This window comes from Cupressus sempervirens, chromosome 1, assembly GCF_028749045.1.
Source record: "Cupressus sempervirens isolate cs-2001-9-10 chromosome 1, ASM2874904v1, whole genome shotgun sequence".
Taxonomy (NCBI): domain Eukaryota; kingdom Viridiplantae; phylum Streptophyta; class Pinopsida; order Cupressales; family Cupressaceae; genus Cupressus; species Cupressus sempervirens.
Genome location: NC_143118.1, coordinates 360,211,510 through 360,233,250, shown reverse-complemented (window position 1 = coordinate 360,233,250; position 21,741 = coordinate 360,211,510). Strand labels below are relative to the sequence as shown.

The following is a 21,741-nucleotide window of genomic DNA, read 5'->3' as shown; positions in this document are numbered from 1 at the left end:
GTATGTATCTAATAGTTGTATATTTTGGCTCTAGTTTATGTTATAGGTTTCTTGGATTCATTTCGCATCAAATTTTATTGTCTTGAGATGAGTTGTGCTAGTGATTGAGGCACTTTGCAATATGGTAATCCACAACAATTGAGCTATATGGAGGCAAAGCAACAGTAAAAAGTCAACAAAAATAAAGTATATTGAATGACTTATGATGGGAACATGCGGAATATATCATTAAGTTCACCAAGCCCATTATGAGCATGCTTAGGTACACTAACATGGATAGGCCTTGGCTTGGAGAAATCTATGATGGCATAGACTCAATGCTTGAGAAGATTAAGAAAATTGTAAATGAAAAAGAGCAAGATCCCCATGAGACCTTCAAACAATTGCAAGCAATTACTGTAGAATGATGGAATTAACCACTCTTCTACATTTGATTGTCTATGCATTGACACCCAAATACTATAGTATTCAATATACTAATCTACTAGGAAGGCTGCCACCCTATAGAGATATATAAGTGTTTGGTGGATACAAGGAAGTATTTGAAAGATTCTTTCTTAATGATGATATGCAAGATTTGACGACGGATGAGTTCATAGAGCTTGTGAATGCAAGAGGTCTAAGTAATGATGGTCTTCATCATCGGTTTGGGAAGGATGCTTATAGTTGGTGGTACCTCAATGGCCAAAGATTCCAAATGCTGCAACCTATTGCAATCAAGATTTTCATTACAAGTAAGTTTTATTTAAAAAAATTAGTTTACTTTATCTTCATGACTAGCAAGCTTTTTATTTCATAAGATAAATAATTTTATTTTAATTGTTTACTTTGTCATGGCTTCATAGGTTGCTAGTTCATCTACATGAGAAAAAAATTGGAGTACATATTGTTTCATTCACTCAATGAAGCACAATAGGTTTCAATAAAAAAGAGCGGAGAACTTGGTATTTGTGCATTACAACTTGCATCTCGTCTCACACAAGAGTAAGGAATACTTTGAAGGGGAGACAAAGGGGTGGGATATAAATGCAGAGCTTGCAGACTTGGATGCTTCCACTTCTCAGCTTGGACTTGACGAATTTGAAGAGTTTGACGCCAATACTGTTATTTGTTGCACCTGATCCCATTGGCCTTAGCTCTATTACTAAGTCACGAGTCAACTAATGCCAATGAAGAGGAATATTAATAAATTTTTAATCCTTAGTTGAACTTGAAACAATGATACTTGAACTTGATGTTATGATTTAAATTTAATGTTTTGAATCATTGATGGTGAACTTGAAGTATGTGATGCTATGATGGTATGATCACGATCCATGATGCTATGATTACAAATTTATGGTGTTTTTGTTTTCTAAATGTTTTCATGGTACTATCCAACATTCTAATCTTAACTCATGCTTCTAGGCTTCATAAATATGTATATATATAAATTTTACATGTTATTGTGCTAGCAAACCCAAACCCCTTTTCAAAATTTGCCATACTGGTTAACCGGTCCCTCGTACTAGAACTTGAAATTGAACATGAACCAACATCCTATGTTGAACTTGTAACAATGATACTTGAACTTGATGTTATGATTTATCACTCAACATTTTAATGTCTTGAATCTTTGATGTTGAACTTGAGTATATGTCAATATGGTGCTATGATGGTATGATTATGATTCATGATGCTATGATTACAAGTTTATGGTGTTAAAATTTTTTTTTAATCTTAAGCCATGCTTCTAGGCTTCATATATATATATATATATGGTGAACCGGTTTTTTGAACCTGAACTTGAACCTGAACCAAAATGGGCATCCTAGTTTTTAAATATATTTAAAAGTCACTTTATTTATTGAATTATCTATGAGTTCTTGCAGTTTACTTCAGAAATATTTAAGAATTATTATTTATCTACATTTTAAGTTGCCGCTCTGGTTTTTGAATCAGTTGAGTTTGAGATTTGGGTTTGTGGCCTCAGTCATTTATTTTTGGGTTGTTTAAGGTTTGTGTACAAAATCATACAAAAAATATATGCATACATGCAGCGGCAAATAAGTTTATAATACACCATTATACTAGTAGTTAAAAAAGAAAAAGGTTTTCTAGTGTTAAAGCTATCCACTTGGTATTAATCTGAACGTGGTCCAGATCAAGCACAAACACCAGTGTTTATTATTTAACCAATTGCATCGTGCAACAGGGTATACAAAATAATCTTCGAACTTATAGCTGGCAAACTCAAGCACATGGACCAGTACCAACCAATTGCATAATGCAATAGAATCTATAATGTCTTTCTGAAAACTTATAGCTGGCAAAGTCAAGCACATGGACCAGTACCAACCAATTGCGTAATGCAATAGAATCTATAATGTCTTTCCAAAACTTATAACTAGGAAAATCAAGCCAATGCTGCCAAGTATTTTTCCGATGAAGAATCATCTTTCGTCTTAGAAAAACTTAGTACAAATAAAAATTAAATATAAAGGTTGTCCAGGAGATTGTCCACCCTCTCAAATATCATCAACCAAGAACTCTCATACTATTAGAAACTGTTGAGCACTCTTGATTGATGCACCGTATCATCATTACCTGAATGATATCAGGCTTCAGGTTCAACGAACAATGACAGCATGGAAGGATACAAGAGCATACTGACCCAACCTTCACAGTCATGATACAAGGACAAACTGGCATAGTTTTTCTGCCAGAAACAACCACATACAAGGTGATCCCCTATTCAAATACAAGTTCATTATTGGGGGGAATGTTTTTAACAGGATGATGGAAGAGGTTAGACTCAATGGAGTAACATATGGAGAAACAAATTGCTTGGGGCTAGAAAATGTTTGGTTTCCATTTTGTTGACAACAATTTCTTATCTCTGCATTGATGATCATTGAATTCACAATTTAAAGAAATTGGTAGACAACTATTAGTTTAAAAAGTTCAAAAAAGTTAAGAATTGCTCAAATACTTACTGGGTCCTACTGTGGGCAAGGAAATTCTCTCAAATAATTCCCAGGTTACCCACTGGTTGTGGGCCAGATACCCTATCTAGACCCACAGTGTATAGCATCCAAACCCAAATTCCAGACGAATTGGGCCAAGGCCTAGTTATTATCAAGAATAACATGGTACTTGAGCTATTTTTTATTTTTTATGCGTATTCTAATATATTTAAGATTTATTTTATTTTACTTTAGAACTATTTTAAGGATTAAAACTAATATATTTACTTTAAGAATTATTTCATTTTCATTTACTTAAAGAGTTAGTTAATATTTTTATATTTCTTTAAAAATGTATCTCTTGTGTATTAGTTTTTATGGAGATGGTCGTTGAATTAGGCTCGGTAACTTGCTGCCATTGAGAACACCTCTCAGGAAATGAAAAAATTCCACAAGAAAGGAATTCCAAATTAATTTGGATAGATTGATTGTTGTAGTCGATGAGATATTTATTTTGGTTACTTAAAGAGTTAGTTTATAGTTTTGGTTTTCTTTAAAAATGTCTCTCTTGTATTTTAGTTTTTATGTAGATTGTCGTGGCATGAGGCTTTGTAACTTTCTGCCATTGAAAACACCTCTCAGAAAAATAAAAAAATTCCACAAGAAAGGTCTTACTTAATCAAGTATGTGTTTTTAATTCCAAATTAATTTGGATAGATTGATTGTTGTAGTTGATGATATATTTATTTTGGTCTACGCATTCTTTTTAAAAGGTGAAAGAAAATGAAATTTCAATTTAACTTAATCTAGTTATAGCAAATGCCTTAATATGACATGCTCTATTGCCTTTTCTTTTTCTTATAGATATATGCTATTGTTCAAGATAATTAGTTTGTAATGTTTGAAAGGAATTAATTATTTCTCTTGTTACAGTATTCTCTAGGTACAAATCTGCATGCATTATCATTGGCATTCAATTTAACTGCGGCATAAATTAATCTAAAATTTAATAATAATTGTGAGATGTGCAGGTTGATGGATTTCGCTTTGATCTTATGGGACATCTAATGAAAAGCACAATGGTATCTCCTCACATAACTTCTATATTTAAAGTACACGAATGACACATATTCTGTAACCCTTAATGGAATAGCTTGTAGGAATGAACAATTATTTTTGATTTAGGGCTGCTGATTCTGATATGAGTAGAATGATGAGATGTAGTCACATGGGATATATTTTATTTTATTGCATACTTCTGTTATTTGCACTTATTTCTATCTTCCTCTAGAAGCTTCCTTGATATAGGATTTTTTGTACATGTTTCTTCTTAGAAGTTTTCCTTTTTGTAGAAGCTTTCTACATACCCGGGGAAATTCAAGGGCAACAATGATGAATTGGAAATTCTCCCATTTCAAGGAAACTAATGTTCTTTCTTTATACGATAAATAAAAGCACTCTTTCCCCTTTTTTTTAAGACAATTATATTGGATGAGCTTTGTGTCTTCTAGTTGAAGTTAACTGTAAGGAACATCAAAAAATAATTCCCTAGCTAAAGATGTGAAGAGCAAGTTGAAATGGCCATTAATAATAAATTGTTAGAATGGTTTTGAAGGATTGTTTTTTAGATAATGAAAATCAATTGTATAGGTTCAATTTTAGTTTTTGAAACTACTAACTGATTATTTTGACCATTAAAAACTAATAATAAATTTGTCTGAAGTTCAACAATTATTACTTTAAATATTGCGACTGATCTTGAATTTGAATCTTCCATCTTCATTAGCATTGATATACACATATTTTTTAGTTTTTCTCAAGTGACAAATGCTTTTTTACAAGATTTTTGGTGTGAAGATGCAATTCAGGTGACATAGAAGTACCTGCATTACTGAATCATTTTTACTTTGTATTTTTACCTTACTATATCCTCATTTAAAGCATGCTGTCCAGAAATATATTTATTACGTGTGACTGTTACAATATTTCATTATTCATAAATGAGTGATTACAAATGGGGACGTCTCTTTGTACAGAGAATAGTTGAGATCAAAATAGAAACTTTCTAAAAGCATAACATGAAAGATTCTATGCTATGTAAACGCTAACTAATAAAAGAGATATGCTTAACAGACCATTAATATAATATTAAATACTATTTTGACTCCCTTTATGGTCGTTTTACTAACAACCTTGTAGAAGACAGAATGTCTTTAAGTCACAAATATAAAGAAGGTTGCCTCCCCATCGGAAGATTTGGTTGCTGCTGAGACCCTCCCTGGATCTGCAAATGTTAAAGACCAATAATCTATCCAACTTGATGTAGGGTAACAAAGGTATTCTTTTGAGATTAACTGTAGAAACCTAAAACCATGAATTTGTGGAAAAATCAGCAAACTCTTGTGTGCCAACTGTCACCCTAGCAACTCTAGGTCTGATCTAGAAAAACTACAAAAAATTATGATTTTTGAGGAAAAATTTGCCAAACCCTGAAACTTAAGTTTACAAAGCATCACCTTTTTGGAAAAAAACAATAAAACAGTCCAAAAATATTTTTTGAGGATAAAATTGAATAAAAACCTTTTTTTATTTGAAAAATCGATCAAAACCAGACATAATTTTTGAGAATAAAAATTGATCAAAACCCTACACAAAATCCAAGACATGTATAAGAGTACAAACTTTGTTTTTGAGAAAAAATGGTAAAATCTTCTTAGAGGATCATTTTGAGGCAAAAAGTCTTACAAAACCTGCAATATTTTTTTATCAAAAAAATTATAATTCCTTCCAGAATTTTTTTAAGGAAAAAACTATAAAAAACCCTCCCAATGTTTTTAGCAACAAATTATCAAAAGCATATCACTGAGTCCTTCATGTGACAATCAAGCTTCACGTGATAAAATACCCCCAAAAATGGCCAAAGTTTATCATGCGTTATAATATGAAAACAGTTCGCACAGAAAACAACACATGCAAGCAATATGCAACTCACATAAAAAACATGCAAACAATAGGCAAGTACATGCAACCCACTACATTTGTAGACTTTTTCTCAGTCCAAGAAATCGTGCTACCAAAACCCTCGACTAGGCTCGCAATTTTCAGCAAAAAGAATTCTTCAAATCCACTAATGAATTTGCAAAGTCATTTTTCATTAAAAATGATTAAAATTCCATGGAATAAATTCTAGGAGGAAAAGGGCGCTGAGTTTTTTATTGATTTTTTTGCCAGATCTTAAAGAAGCTCATCAACCCATTTTGATATCATGTTATAATCTTTCATTGTTCATAAACGAGTGGATATAAATGGAGACATCTCCTTGTATTGAGAGTAACTGAGATTGCAATAGAAACCTTCCAAAAGGCTAACAGGAACTTTAATGTCCCCAAATTCTGATAAAATATAGAATTAATTTAACTTCCTTTAAGTTGTCAAAATAAATTAAAATTAATAAGATCTTTATTTTATTTAACTTTATTAAAAAAGTGAACAAAATGACATTATATTGTAAGTCTCTTTAAGTAATCATTTCCACTAGCTCATTGCAAAAGGTGCTTCATGTGGAAAATTCTGGAAGTTTCATGAGTTGTTGTAAGAGGAGGGTTTGCAATGGATTTCACATGTTTAGATCATTGTTGAAATTATTGGAAATTATTTGATGCTTTGCATTAGACAAATCTGTGAGGATGCAAACCTTTTAGTAGATTGAATAAGGGCTGCATGAAACCTTAGCTCATCCTGGTAGTAGTTTCACAACAAAGTTCACATTTAGCCAAATTTGCAAATTCTCTTTGGGAGACAAATTTGCAAATAGCTTCTATCATTGGTTTTAATATTGTGTCTGTTCTGGATTGGAAGATAATAATGAAATGTTTATTTGAAATAAATTATATCCGTGGATATTTCTGGCATGAGATCATTTGAAGCAGTTTATGTCATAAAATTAATAAAATAAAACTTCAATTTTTCATTTTAAAGAATGAAATAGAATTGCAATCATTCATTGAACACAATTTACCTGAAAGAATTACGTAAACAGAGAGAGAGAAAATGAATTAGATGAAGAGTACAGACATAGGGTTACCATCTAAGCTTGGTGTTTACAACTTACATTATTCATAGACAGTCTCATACAATTTGACTCTGCCACCTAGGCTAAGGTTTATAAAGAAGCTAGCACTATCTCATGCTGTTAGATTTCACCACCCTTACTTGACTTGTATATAACACCTGAGCCCATCTAGCTTTCTAGTCTAATGACCAACAACAAGCTATTTGCCAATGTCTACTGACATCAATGTTCTTAATGACCTATAAGGGATTATTAATAATCAACTTGTTAATTGCTAGCTGACTTAACGGTCGTAACGACCTATAGGGAATGAGATCCCTGTCATAAGGTTTTCACACCATCGCCCATTACAAATGGGGACCCCCTCTTTCTTTGGTCGTAGAAGTAGTGGTTTTAAATGCTTTTGGATGGTCTTAGGTTCTTTTAGCTGGTAATTTCCAAGACTCCAAGCCCAAAAGATGAGTTTGAGCAATTTTGGCTTGTTGGGAAGTCAAATCTGACAAGAATATGGGCGAGAGATGTGCTAAGCTAGTCAAGGATATGGAGTTGAAACCAAGTGATCTGTAATTAAATGAGTTAGAATCATTTTAATAAATCCTTGCTCTAGTTTTGATTTCACCTGAGAAAGTCAGGAAAGGTTATGTGAGGTAATATTACCGAAGGCATGTTAAATACTGAAATTTGGCTAAGTTTGGAATTTCTTTGAAACTCCTAAAATTTAGAATTTGTATTATGACTCCTATGAAGATGAAACCTATCTCAAACATCTTGATAGTATTTATATAAAATACAACTTAAAGTATAAATTTTTTATACTTAAATGTTATATTTTATATAAATCCTCCCACCCTCTAATCTCTGACAAAACTAACCTGCAGAATTTTGGAGTTAATTTGCAAATGAAAAATCTTGGTACTAGGTTGGAATCCACCCATGCCCTAGTGTTCCAATTCTTTTAATCCCCAAAATTCTACCCCTTGCAAAAGTGAGTTCCAAGTCTGAATTGTTGAAAAATGGTGCAAGAAAATGCAAAAAAGCTTTGTTTAAAAGTGCAGTTACTAAGGGAAAATTCCCCCGGGCATGGTGGGTTTCTCTTGCCCCTGAGGAATCCAAATTCCTCCCAACCAAAATTTCTGCCCCATTTTTGTGGCCTAAAATCCTCTCATCCTCAATTTTGCCTTTGGGCAAGCAATCGAGGATTCAAGATCATCAAGTAAGCGAACGAGATAGTTTTGAGGCAGAAAACATCGAAGGGAAGTCAAGGAATAAAGGAAACAAATTTAGTGTTACAAGGCAAGATGAGGAGAATGGATGTCAAAGAGGAAAGGTCCTCTGCGATTAGCAGAATTTGGCAAACTTTGAGGAATCTATTTTCCTATCTATCCCTGAATTTCTGTCCTCAAGCCAAGGTGAGAAAAGGCACGTTAAGATTAGACAAACTCATTTCTCCAACAAATTGACAGGAAAATGCAAGTTTGTGGTGAGAAGAATAGACTAAAGGAAAGGAGAAAAAACCTCTCATACTCCTGACTTCTGCCACTATATTGAAGGCAAAAATGTTTACATGATGAAAGATAATTCACTAAGGGAAGAGACCATGAGTTTGAAGGAGTTTGGAGAGATTGTAAAGCGCAAGATGGTTTCTGAATGAGAAAAGAAGATATCTGAAAAGAGGAGGAAATTTTTCAAGGCAAGGTGGAATCTGTTTGCTCTTGAGGAATCTGAATTTCTCTCCATGTCTCCATTTACTCCTTAGACATACTTCTTTTGCACTAGGAAATACTTCCCTTGGATGGCGATTTTTCACATGATCTCTCCCCCTTTGAGATCAATGGCAAAGGGTGCTAAGTAATGTAAAATTCTTTGAAACAATCTCTACCCCTGTGATATAGGTCTCTGGAATTTCTCTGAACTAAGTAGCATACTTACTACCAAAAGGAAAATCAAGTGCCACCAAAAATTGAAAACAAAAACTAATCCAAAGAGTTCTCAAGCTTAGCTCTGCACGGTGCGACTATTCCTCCTGAGGAGTAGCATCAAGCATCAAGTCCAGGTGTATGATAGGCTTTGATAACTTCTAGTTGTAAAGAACTCAGCTGGCCCTTTGATCGGATAATGCTAACTGATGAAGATATTTTGCTTGGATTTTGAAATTGTTTTGTAACTTTTTTGTGTTTTGATATTGTTATTATTATTATTATTTTTGACAATAACAAATGAAATGAACAACACAATGCAAAAATTCTAAGCAACAATGCCTTCAACAAACTTATTTAAATATTTATGAACTTTGAGAATGAAATTATCTAAGTCCAAATATTCAACTATGAAATTCTGTGAACCAGGAGATTGAATGCGCATCCAGTTAAGCTTTAGGATGAGCCAAATTTATAATGCAGCTATACTAGGAAGTTAGGAACAAATGCTGCCTTCCAAAGATGATATTGCAGCTGCTAATGATATATTTGTTACCCTAGATAATCAATTGCAGCCACTAAGGCACCAATCTCAATGTTCTACAACAAAACATAGATAGGAAACAATAAAGCTATCCCTCAAACTATAGCAGCGGTGACCTCTATATTGAATCGGAGCTCCATAATCATGCATTTGGCAATGAAATATCAGTTTCCATTCTTGTAAATTATATCTGATATGAGATGCTGACTCTTCTTCACATTTTTGTCACCAAATTAAGTACAATCATAATTTCTGAATGAGATTATTGCTGACAATTGATTGGCAGAGAACAACCAATTCAAAGCGCAAAATACTTGGAAGAATTCCCAATTCTTTTGTCTTTCAATAACTCAAACAATAGGCACAAAGTCCTCAACAAATTCACCATATCAAATGCACAATAGAATGATTCTTTTTGTTTTGAATTCAATGCATTTATAATTCTCAAATGCAATTTGAGCTTGAATCTTCCAACACACACCTCACACAACTTAAATATGTGCTTTTTTAGTTGAAAAATTTGAAATATAAAATTTTAGAGATCAGATTTCCACAATCCATTAAAATTGTTGGCACTTATTTTTGGATTAGATGATATATCACGTAGTGTGATTCAAAACTTCGATGATACAAATTTCAACACAATCTAATCCAGAAACATGTGCCAACAATATAAATTTTTATTATAACCCTCCAAAAGTAACTTTAAGTTATAATTTAAAGTTGATAAATAATAAAGTAACTTTATTAATTTAAATGCCCCTATTGCTCCAAAAATGATATTTTCATTAATAAAATGATATTCTGACACACAAGGTCCTTGTTTCACGTGTCCACGATTTAAAACTTTGCATCCCAGTTCCAACGAGCTATAACACTAAGGTTCCCATTAATCGATTTCAATAGAAGTAGCGATCTTATTGCATTTGATTAGATTATAACCAATAATGTACTTGACTTTGCAAATATGGCCAAACCACACTGGTAGTGAAATCTAACCAATAGGAGTGATCGTGATGATGAAGTACGATGAATGATCCCAACTGGGTGACTTTTAAAAAATAGACACTCCCTCTAAGAATCTTGGAGCCCAATTTGGAAATTAGAAATAAGATTTGAAAGCATCCTATATCTCCTCTAAATCATTTGAGCTTGTTGGAATCATCCATTGATTTGGAGAGATATACACTCATAATCGACCCCTGTTGAGCCAAATAACTCCACAAAAAGGTCCTTTAATCACTAGTAGTAGGCTACAAGGACACAGTGATAGGCTAAACTCAACTGCAATCCAGGGTGAGCTAAAATGGGGACAGTACATCAATTAATGTTTGCAAGGCAGGGTCATCACCCCAAGCATACCTATGAGATACTCAAAGGTGTCCTTAGGCAAAGGCTTGGTAAATATATCCGCAATTTGTTCCTTAGAGCTTACAAATTCTAATCTCACATCTTTCTTTGCCACATTTCTCTTAAAAAATGATACCTGATTGATATTTTCTTAGTGTTAGACTGTAACACTGGATTCTTAGACATATTGATAGTGCTTGTATTATCACAATGTATAACAATAGGCTCATCAAAAGTTATACCAATGTTATTCAACATTCACCTCATCCATATCATCTGTTGTGTATGATTGTTTGCAGCAGCCGCATGCTCTGCTTTAACAATAGATTGAGATATACATTCTTGTTTTTTACTCAAGCAAGAAACCAATTCCCCACCAAGGAAGAAGGCTCCTCCACTAATACTTTTCTTGTCATCAAGATGACATGCCCAATCTGCATCTGTGTAAGCATACAATGTGAAATGCTTAGATCTGTCATACCTTAGTCTGTAATCCAAAGTACCCTTTAAATATCTGAAAATTATTTTTACAGCTGTTAAGTGTGTTTCTTAAAGTTCTGCTTGGAATCTTGCAACAGTTTCAACTGCATTAGATATGTCTAGCCTTGTGTGTGTTAGATATTGCAGTCCTCCCATCATAGATCTGTATCTAGTCTGAAATGTAGTAGGTGAATCATCACGAGAAGTCAACTTACAACCTGTCACCATAGGAGTACCTACTGGTTTACAATTTTCCATTCTAGACTTTACAAATAAGTCCTTAAGATAGTTTGTGATATAAAGATCCCATCCTAATTCTGAGTAATTTGCAAAGTAACAAAGATTTTCATCTCTCCTATCATAGACATTAAAAGTTTATTGAAATGATGTTTTTTAATCTCTATTTGAATGTTAAATTATGGAAACATCTTGTATAATAGCTTTGAATAGCCTAAACATTCATTAAAACCGAGTACTTATTCTAAATTTCTCCAAAAGTGCTTTTAGATGAACTCTAAATTACATTTCATGGACTTTAGCTATAAGGGAAACACCTATTCTTGTTAAATAATTGTCTTTTAGGAGTGCAATTTAATAGAAATAATATAATTTTAGACTATTAAAACATTATGTTTGATCATGCAGATTAGTGCAAGAAGCACACTTGATAGTTTGTCGAGGCATGAACATGGTGTAGATGGTTCTAAGCTCTACATGTGAGTTCAAGAATTTTAGGATCCTAAGTGAAGTTAGTTTTTGCATACAGATTAAATAGTTGCCCAAAAATTGTCAAGCAATATTACTAGATTTCCAATTCTGACTTTTTGGCTATTGAAGAGTATCATACATTACTTGCTATGTTTTATTAGTGTCAGTAATTGGATATTTATTTGCACTGTATAATAGAATGTTTGTCTTCATCTAAGTTTTTCTTAACAGTTATGGAGAAGGATGGGATTTTGGTGAGGTTGTAAATAATGGTCGTGGAATAAATGCATCCCAATTAAATCTTGCTGGGACAGGGATTGGGAGGTAAGCTTTTACAACTTTTATAGTTACTTTTTTTTTTCCATGTTAACTTTATTTATAGTGTTGCAACTCCATTAAGTGTTTTCTCTGAATTTATATCGTCTGTCCAGACGTATACTATAATTTTATCTTTAACCATCTTTACTACCAATTTATTTGTAGTTCCTTTTGATTTGCTTTCATCTTTTACTTTTGGAGCACTTGAACCTTTTCTTTTCTCACTTGTCTTGGAAAAGACTCTCGTAAGAAGAGAGATTGTTGGGAATATTTTCATTGATGTTGAGGGCACTCAATTGCGATTATTAGATTTTGTCATTGGTGTCAAACACAAATTTTCTGTGAAAGTATGGTGGTGAAAGGCATCATATCAGTAGGGAAGGATGGCCCTATGAACTTAAGTTTTGTATTCAGGTTATTTTGTGTGGAGTAAACAAGTCGACCAACTAGTGTTGCCAAACACTTGGTAGATTTGGAAGACTGCTAATGTTCTGCTCCAAAGACAAAGGCATACATATGAAATGCTTACCAGTTAATGAAGGAAGGAATAAAATAAGGAAGATATTTCTCAGTTGGTGTTGCATAATGCAACAATTTGTTACAGCTGCTAGTGTTGTAATCTGCAGTGATTCATAAATATACCAAGTTCAATGCTGGGTGAGTTCATGGCCGACTTCATTACTAGTGATTGAAGTTATGCATTGGTTAAGAACAAACAATAAAGAGTGATCCATTCTTCCGCACTAACTGAAGAAAATACTTTTATTATCATTGCAAGGACTTAAGACAGAAAAAGAACAGCAATCTGATTTAGAGGACTTTGCTGTTTAACGGTCATTGTAGCAATCATAGTTTCAGACATTATGAGCATTTCGTTTCAGACCTTTTGAGCAGAATTTTGAAGATTATAAGAAGAATTTAAGGATGAATGAGTTGAGGCCTTTGAGAAGAGATAAAGATCATTGATTCTATGGACTGAATCAGCTTTTGGGTAGACTCATAAGATTAATATTAAACTAGTTTAGATTTGGGCAGAGTTCCTATGGATAGAAATCCTGTCAAGCAGTAAAGCTTATGTGGCCAACCTCTTAATGCAAGAAAGATTTAAAGTGCAGGCAAGACGAATTCACTATGAAGGTCAACATGCTTGACATGATTCTTGAAAGATTTAATAAATGTTTTGGGCCAAATCTTCATTAGTTGACACATCAGACAATTAAGGAAAGTAAAGTCAAGTTGGTATATTATAAAGGTTGACTGCTAAATAAGTACACAAAATGTAATAGTTTAATTTTGGTCTTGGCCAACCTTGGTATTTGCATGATAAAAATTATGATTGCTGGTCAACGCTATCTTGAGCACCATCTCTTTAGGAGAATAAAACAATCAATTTTGGCTTTTTCCTGGCTGGCTTTCTTGAAAAGTTATCTCATTTGCTGAGGAAGTATGATAGCATATAAATTTAAGGAAAAGTGTGAGTTAGAAAATACAGAAATATAAGAATATCTTTGAGATAGAAGGAAGATTAAAGAGCATATTTGTGGCAGCGATCTATGTAAGAAAAATGGAGCGACTAAGATAAATATAAAGGCTGCAACCAGAAAGAAATCTATTACAGTCAATTTATCCACCCCATGTCTGAATTAAGTTAATCGTCCAAAGGTAGTGATCAAGAATAAGAGGCACTGCTTTGTATTACTAATGTAGTGATAAAGATATGAAGACAGGCAGCACTTGGTTTAGATTATATATAGGTGATGAATTAAGATTATTTAACTTTTGTTTGTTTATGAGGCTGAGCTTTCATGTAAATGCCTCCTATAAAGAGAATATATAATGTCCCTTGATGTATCTGCCTTAATTTTGTCTTTGAATGACAAATTCCATTGACTAAGGATTGTAAGATGGATCGAATTATAATTGAATACGTTGATTTTTCCTTTTTACTAGATAAATCTTCCTAATATGAATAACTGATAATTTTTGTTCCTTTCATCCATTTTGTTCACTCCTTGTTTCCATACGAGTTATATCTAATTAGCACTCCATCTCCTTCATAATGAATAAGCGATAACTTGTGTTCCGAACTAGATATATCATGATTTGGTTTTCTCTCCATCCAATATAATTCTTCCTTCTCCCTTATTACTGAATGGATATATAAATGTTAATCCTATATCTATTCCTTTATCTTCACTTTAGACTTCTTCACTACTACATAGTAGGATTCCTTATTCCCTTATAAATCTATGTTGCATATATATGTATAGTGTATACTAATCTTTCCATTCCGAGATGTGTAAATCTCTCTTATTGATAATTCACCGCTGACTGGATTTGAGTTGTGTGCTGATTAAGTTCATAACTGTTAACTTGGCCTTTAGTAATTGATTAACCATTCATTGGTGGTTGGTCTCAGATTTATTGGATGTTAAAGATTTTTCTTTGATACTAATCATTAGATATAATGTTCACCATCTGTTCAATATTCATCTCTTGTATATCCTTCGATTATCACTTATGCTGAAATCACTCTTACATTGACTGAGTAAGATCAAAAAATCTGGGTAATGGTGACTTCCCTTTGCCATATTGAAGTCTTTTTTTATCACTTTAATTGTCCAATTATTACCATCAGATCTCTACTTGCTAAATGTATACGCAACTTGTCTGGCCTTTCAAATCCTTATACACTGATAGATTGTTCTCTATTCTCTGCTTGCTACAGACCTTGTTATTACAGACTTAGGCGTTTATAAATTGCTCCCTGGATAGTCAAATGCAGTCCCAATATTTCCAAGAATTGGTCTGATATCCTTCATAGCCTTGGTGCTAAATCTATACGAGTACAGTGAATTTATTAGATAGTCCACACACATGGAGCTGCTGGAACTATCTTTCCTAGTCCACCTAATTGTCTGTTCTATTTGATGTTTTCTCCTTTATATCATTCTTTCTTCTTCCGGTATCCCCCAGTCTGTAGCGTTTGATCTGATGCAATCCCTCTAATTAGCTACAATTACTATCCTTGGAATGTAAAAATGGAATAGGGCTTTGGCTCTGTCACTTTTCCGAAAGTCTGAATAGCTATCTGAATAATCCCGATAGCCTTGACTAATAATTAGACCAGTCGCTGCCTTTATCAATGTAATAAGTAATCTATTCCTTTTTTTTATTTCCCCTATTAATGGTATCGTTCTCTTATTAATATATGCATAGAGAATAGTCAAGACTTTTCATCTTAATTCTGTGTATTTGTATTTTTATATTGGTTTGTTATTATATTGAAAGATTTATACAAAGCTTAGATTTCAATCATATATATATATATATGATATTTAGTTATATTATTTAATTATATTTCAATCATGAATAATAAATAAATAAACAAATATCTATATATATATATATATATATATATATATATAAGTTATTTATATTATTTAATTATATCTCAATTGTAGAATTCTCCTTATATTGTATTACCATAATATATAAATTGATATTATATTACATCTATTTGATAAAAATAATGGATTATGTTATAATACTTACTGTTTATCTATTATTATATAATATTACTTCAATTATTTTATCAATTTAGTTATTAAATTCGACTATAAGAAATTAGGGGACATGACAGTCCACCCTTCCTCAGATTGCTTGTCCTCAAGCAATTCAATATTCTCTTCTTATAATTTGATTGACCGTCCTGCAACAACAATTATAAGTTGGGATTAGATAGTTAAGAATATAAATATAAATGTCACAAGATTAGATTTAAATTACTAAGAATAATTTTTAAAGAAAGAACTTATCTTGATGTAGTAGAACACTTGTGATTCTCCTCCTGCTAAGTGTTACTTCCTTTCTGGGTGAGTAAACCTTCAAAGATTTAAAGTCTTGTCTTAATTCATTTCTAAGCATTACAACATTCATTAAAGACCCTCTTGATCCCATCTTGACAGAATGTTCTCAATCTCAACACTTGCTAATAATGTCCATGGTTCATCGATCCTCACTACGAACATTCATGCTTTGGATACTCAAAGATGATGTCTTTGATCTTGGCACTCACTAAGAAACTGTATACTAGGATATATGAAAACATAAAGCATGCACAAAATATATATAATCAGTGTGTGAAGACACAATGCAGACTCGAAGTATACACATTGATGCATGAAGACACGATGTCGACACGATGAATACACATGTTAAAAATCTTTGGTAGATTCCTTCCTCTAATTATTATTTTCGTGCTACCGGAGTTAGTGGTGACTAACTCTTTGACAAATAAACCTGCATCATCTGTTAGTACTCCAAAACCATGATAAGAACATTATTCAATCTCACAAGTCATTTACCTATAAAATCCTAATTCCCAATTTAAGCCCTTCTTAAGTAGAAGTTGTGATCAGATGCTTAGCTCCTTGGGGAGTGCTTCCTGGGGCTCTAATTAATAGAACAACTCTCCACTAAGCACCATTTTCTCATGATGCTTCTCTTTAAGACCTTATGGATAATCAATCTTGATATATCCATCCTTCCTAGGAGGGAGTTCTTCCTCGTCCTAGGCCTTATGGATACCCACTCTGGGTGTATCCATCCTTACATATGCATATGATTTTCCTTAACAGTATGTACTATCCTTCACAGAATACTCGATTCCCTACCTCACTTCCTTTAGAGTATTCAATTATAGAATATCTTGTGAAGTCATTCAAAAAGGTTAACTCTTTGCCTTAATTCCTTCTAGGAATTATTATGCTTTATTTTCCTCTTATTAGTGGCTACTTGGAGTAGTCTATTTCTTCTTTCTCTCGATCTCAACAAATTCAGTTTTCTGCAAGAATTTATCATTAATTGTAAGAGATCACTAAATCGATGATTGGTCTTATATATATTTGATTGATTCTCTTGTTGTGTCCTTTTGAGTTCCATTAGAACATTGTTGAATTAAATATTCATCTTATATGAATCCTTCCCCATACCACTCATTTCTATTGATTTTCTTCCTTTCCTTCACTGATGATCCTTTGTTCTTATATACTGATTTTAAGACTCACTCTATAGGATGGCAAGATCATGCTTTGATACCACTCTAATGTCCCTTAATGTATCTGCCTTAATATTGTCTTTGAATGACAAATTCCATTGACTAAGGATTGTAAGATGGATCGAATTATAATTGAATACGTTGATTTTTCTTTTTTACTAGATAAATCTTTCTAATATGAATAACTGATAATGTTTGTTCTTTTCATCCATTTGTTTAACTCTTTATTTCCATACGAATTATATCTAACTAGTGCTCCATCTCCTTCATAATGAATAAGCAATAACTTGTGTTCCGAACTAGATATATCATGATTTGGTTTTCTCTCCATCCAATATAATTCTTCCTTCTCCCTTATTACTGAATGGATGTATAAATGTTGATCTAGTTATGTTAATCCTATATCTATTCCTTTATCTTCACTTTAGACTTGTTCACTACTATATAGTAGGATGCCTTATTCCCTTATAAATCTTTGTTGCATATATATGTATATTGATCTTTCCATTCCAAGATGTGTAAAGCTCTCTTATTGATAACCCACCGCTGACTGGATTTGAATTGTGTGCCGATTAAGTTCATAACTGTTAACTTGGCCTTTAGTAATTGATTGACCATTCATTGGTGGTTGGTCTCAGATTTATTGGATGTTAAAGATTTTTCTTTGATACTAATCATTAGATATAATGTTCACCATCTGTTCAATATTCATCTCTTGTATATCCTTTGATTATCACTTATACTGAAATCACTCTGACATTGACTAAGATCAAAAAATCTGGGTAATGGTGACTTCCCTTTGCCATATTGAAGTCTTTTTTTTATCACTTTACTTATCCAATTGTTACCGTTAGATCTCTACTTGCTGAACATATATGCAACTTGTCTCGCCTTTCAAATCCTTATACGCTGATAGATTGTTGTCTATTCTCTGCTTCCTACAGACCTTGTTATTACAGACTTAGGCATTTGTAAATTGCTCCCTGGATAGTCGAATGCAGTCCCAATATTTCCAAGAATTGGTCTGATATCCTTCATAGCCTTGGTGTTAAATCTAGACGAGTACAGTGAATTTGTTAGATAGTCCACACACATGGAGCTGCTGGAACCATCTTTCCCAGTCCACCTAATTGTCTGTTCTATTTAATGTTTTCTCTGTTATATCATTCTTTCTTCTTCCAGTATCCCCCAGTCTGTGGAGTTTGATCTGATGCAATCCCTCTAATTAGCTACAATCACTATCTTTGGAATGTAAAAATGGAATAGGCCTTTGGCTCTGTCACTTTTCCGAAAGTCTGAACAGCTATCCGAATAATCCCGATAGCCTTGACTAATAAATAGACCAGTCGCTGCCTTCGTCAGTGTAATAAGTAATCTATTCCTTCTTTTTCCCCCATTAATGCTAGTGTTCTCTTATTAATATATGCATAGAGAATAGTCACAACTATTCATCTTAATTCCGTGTATTTGTATTTTTATATTGGTTTGTTATTATATTGAAAGATTTATACAGAATTATATATATATATATATGATATAAATTATTTATATTATTTAATTATATCTCTATTGTAGAATTCATCTTATATTGTATTACCATAATATATAAATTGATATTATATTACATCTATTTGATAAAAATAATAGATTATGTTATGCTACTTACTATTTATTTATTATTATATAATATTATTTCAATTATTTTATCAATTTATTTATTAAATTCTACTATAAGAAATTAGGGGACATGACAGAACAAGTTAAATTAGAAAGGGTGCAATCTGTATTGTCCCCAATTATTTGAAAAAGTTAATTTAATTAAGTTGTTCCAAAATTTTAAATAATATCAGAAGGACTTCCTTATTAACAAATTCAATTATACAATAGAAGGGGCTAATATAATAAAACAATAAATTATTGTTGGCCTGACTTGTAATTATTGATACACTTCTTGGAACTCTTTATAAAGGGGTGGCTGGGTGTTATGTTCATAATTAATCAATTAGTATCTCTTGTTGTATTTGCAATTCCAATTGGATTTGAGTTTCTAGTGTGCTGTCTTAAAAGGTGTGAGATCCTCCCTAGCCTGGCAATTGCAGTTTTGAAGGGATTAATTCTTCATGCTAATCTCTTGCTTGCACAAATTTGTAATGTCTCATTTGGAGACAAAATTGAGATTGTTTGAGAAGAAGTAAATTGTCTTTTCTCTAAAAATAACAATTTTCCTTTTGCAGCGACTCATTCACATTGTTTGGTATATACTCTGTGCCTATCTATCTCTGGAGATATCGATAAATATAGACTTACCATTCCTTGCGATAGCCATAATACCAATATTGCAAATTAGATATCTCAATTTGGTGGGAATATCAATCAAGACTTGTGATGCCCCCATCTAGAACACGATCAACTATAAAATTAGGACATAAAAGAAAATAAATGAACAAATAAATAATAATAATATACTTAATGATTAATATTAGTATACTAATATATTATATTATTAATATCCCCAACTCTACCATAATTGATAATCATGAATAAGTTAAAATTGCTAGTTAATGTCTATACAAGATGAAATATTCAACCTCGAGCCATATGTTTGTAGAGCTCATCCATAGATGGACAACAACTCACATAAAGAAACACTATCTCAATAAACCTTTAAAAGGAGCAATTAAAATAGGGATATCTCAGATTCAGCAAAAGGTCTATTTTGTGCCAAGGAGAAAGCATTTGGGATCTTGGATGGATGTGACACCTCATGGAGGATAAGTATCGATTATGAATGTAATTGTATAAATGTTATTGACCTGAAATAAAACATCAAAGGATACATAAGATGAATGCACACGATGAAATTTCCAGCACTATTGTGAATCGGTATGAAAGATACTGACAGTTCCAGAATAGTCGATTGGAAGGTTGGAACTATTGCAATGAATGATTGTAAATAACAATATACATATGGACATTGATCCCGAGACAACCAATGGGACAACGATTCATCATTGCTAGCAGAATACATCAATTTCACGGGCAAATATTTATCATGACTTGCAGTCAGTAATAATATTGATCTTGATTAAGGAATAGTCAAATATTATAAGAAGAGAGGATTAAGGATAAAACAACAACATAATCACATATCAGTCAGCATGATATATAAACAAGGATATCAATGACATAATGAAGATCAATAGGCATAATAAGGCGTGGTCATAAACCATAGTTAACACATGAGCATTATGAAGGGACTCAATAAGGAGAAGAGATGTCTCCTCTATACTAAGAGATGCTGACCATTCAGTATGAGCAATATAAGAATCAGACCTGCTCCACTCCATTGGGGATAGGAGAGAATAATATACAATTGATATTGACTGCATAGAATAAGACAGTCATCATCGAACAGGAGTTAATGATAAGATAGGAGACTTAGATCTAACGGATCCTTTCTCTTTCAGATGGTCAGAACTCAGAACGCAATCCAAAGAATAGAGATACACACCGCTAATTGGAAGTTTCATAAACTGCGACACACAACACTGAAGTCTTGGAATCATTAATGGAATAACAATGATTGACTTAACTATTACAGATGGAGACCATTGAATCTGAGTGTGAAGAATTAAGGATGGATATTATAAACAACAAATGCCATTATAATACTTCAGCAATTGGAAGCCTATGATTAGTGAGTAAAAGATGAATGGTGATGTATGTCATATATGAGACAAGCTTTAGAAATCTAGTTTTTAGCAACATACAGAGTCATGGATATTGTTCACCAATCACACTGCGATATCAATAGTTGATCGTATGGAGTATAGGAGTAAATAACGATCAATAGTTAGCATCAACCAATAACCTAATCATCAATGATAAACAAATAAATCTAATCGATGATTTGATAAAGCATAAGAGTGCATGAATAGTGATAACAAAATGGTAGTAGGATTGCAGCAATGAATATATCTAAAAACAGCAATCATGAGAAACAACGACCCATTCATAATAATAGGTGCATATATCCATAGTATGTTAATATGTTCAAGGAGATGCTTTGAACAGAGACATCATTAAAGAGTTAATAACAGAGCCAAACAGTGATAATAACAATATGAATGTAGTTTGATCAATTGAATGAGCTTTTTTATCAGATTTTCAGATTGATCTTATGTTCTAAGTATTTGGATATAAGGATTGCAGACCCAAGATAATGAAATATACCTTTCTCTTCTCTTTTGAAACTTATGTAATAGATATTTATAAAAATAAAATTTGATTAATCAATGATTATTTAATTTCAACACCTGGACTGATGAAAAGCTAGAGCAAAAACTAAT

The 21,741-nt window shown here is 32.5% G+C and overlaps 1 protein-coding gene across 4 annotated transcripts in view; it reads left to right on the top strand.

Annotated features, from left to right (window-relative positions):
• The window catches only part of LDA (limit dextrinase), a 338,458-nt gene that overhangs the window by 77,022 nt on the left and 239,695 nt on the right, over positions 1 to 21,741 (top strand). For all 4 annotated transcript variants that reach the window (XR_016363879.1, XR_016363878.1, XM_089825429.1 and 1 more), the window contains exons 16-18: positions 3,977 to 4,027; positions 11,953 to 12,023; positions 12,247 to 12,339. Coding sequence is in view for 2 of the 4 variants with exons in the window: in XM_089825429.1 (XP_089681555.1) it covers positions 3,977 to 4,027; positions 11,953 to 12,023; positions 12,247 to 12,339 (215 nt within the window). In the remaining 2 variants the exon portion in view is untranslated. The remainder of the gene's footprint in view (positions 1 to 3,976; positions 4,028 to 11,952; positions 12,024 to 12,246; positions 12,340 to 21,741) is intronic.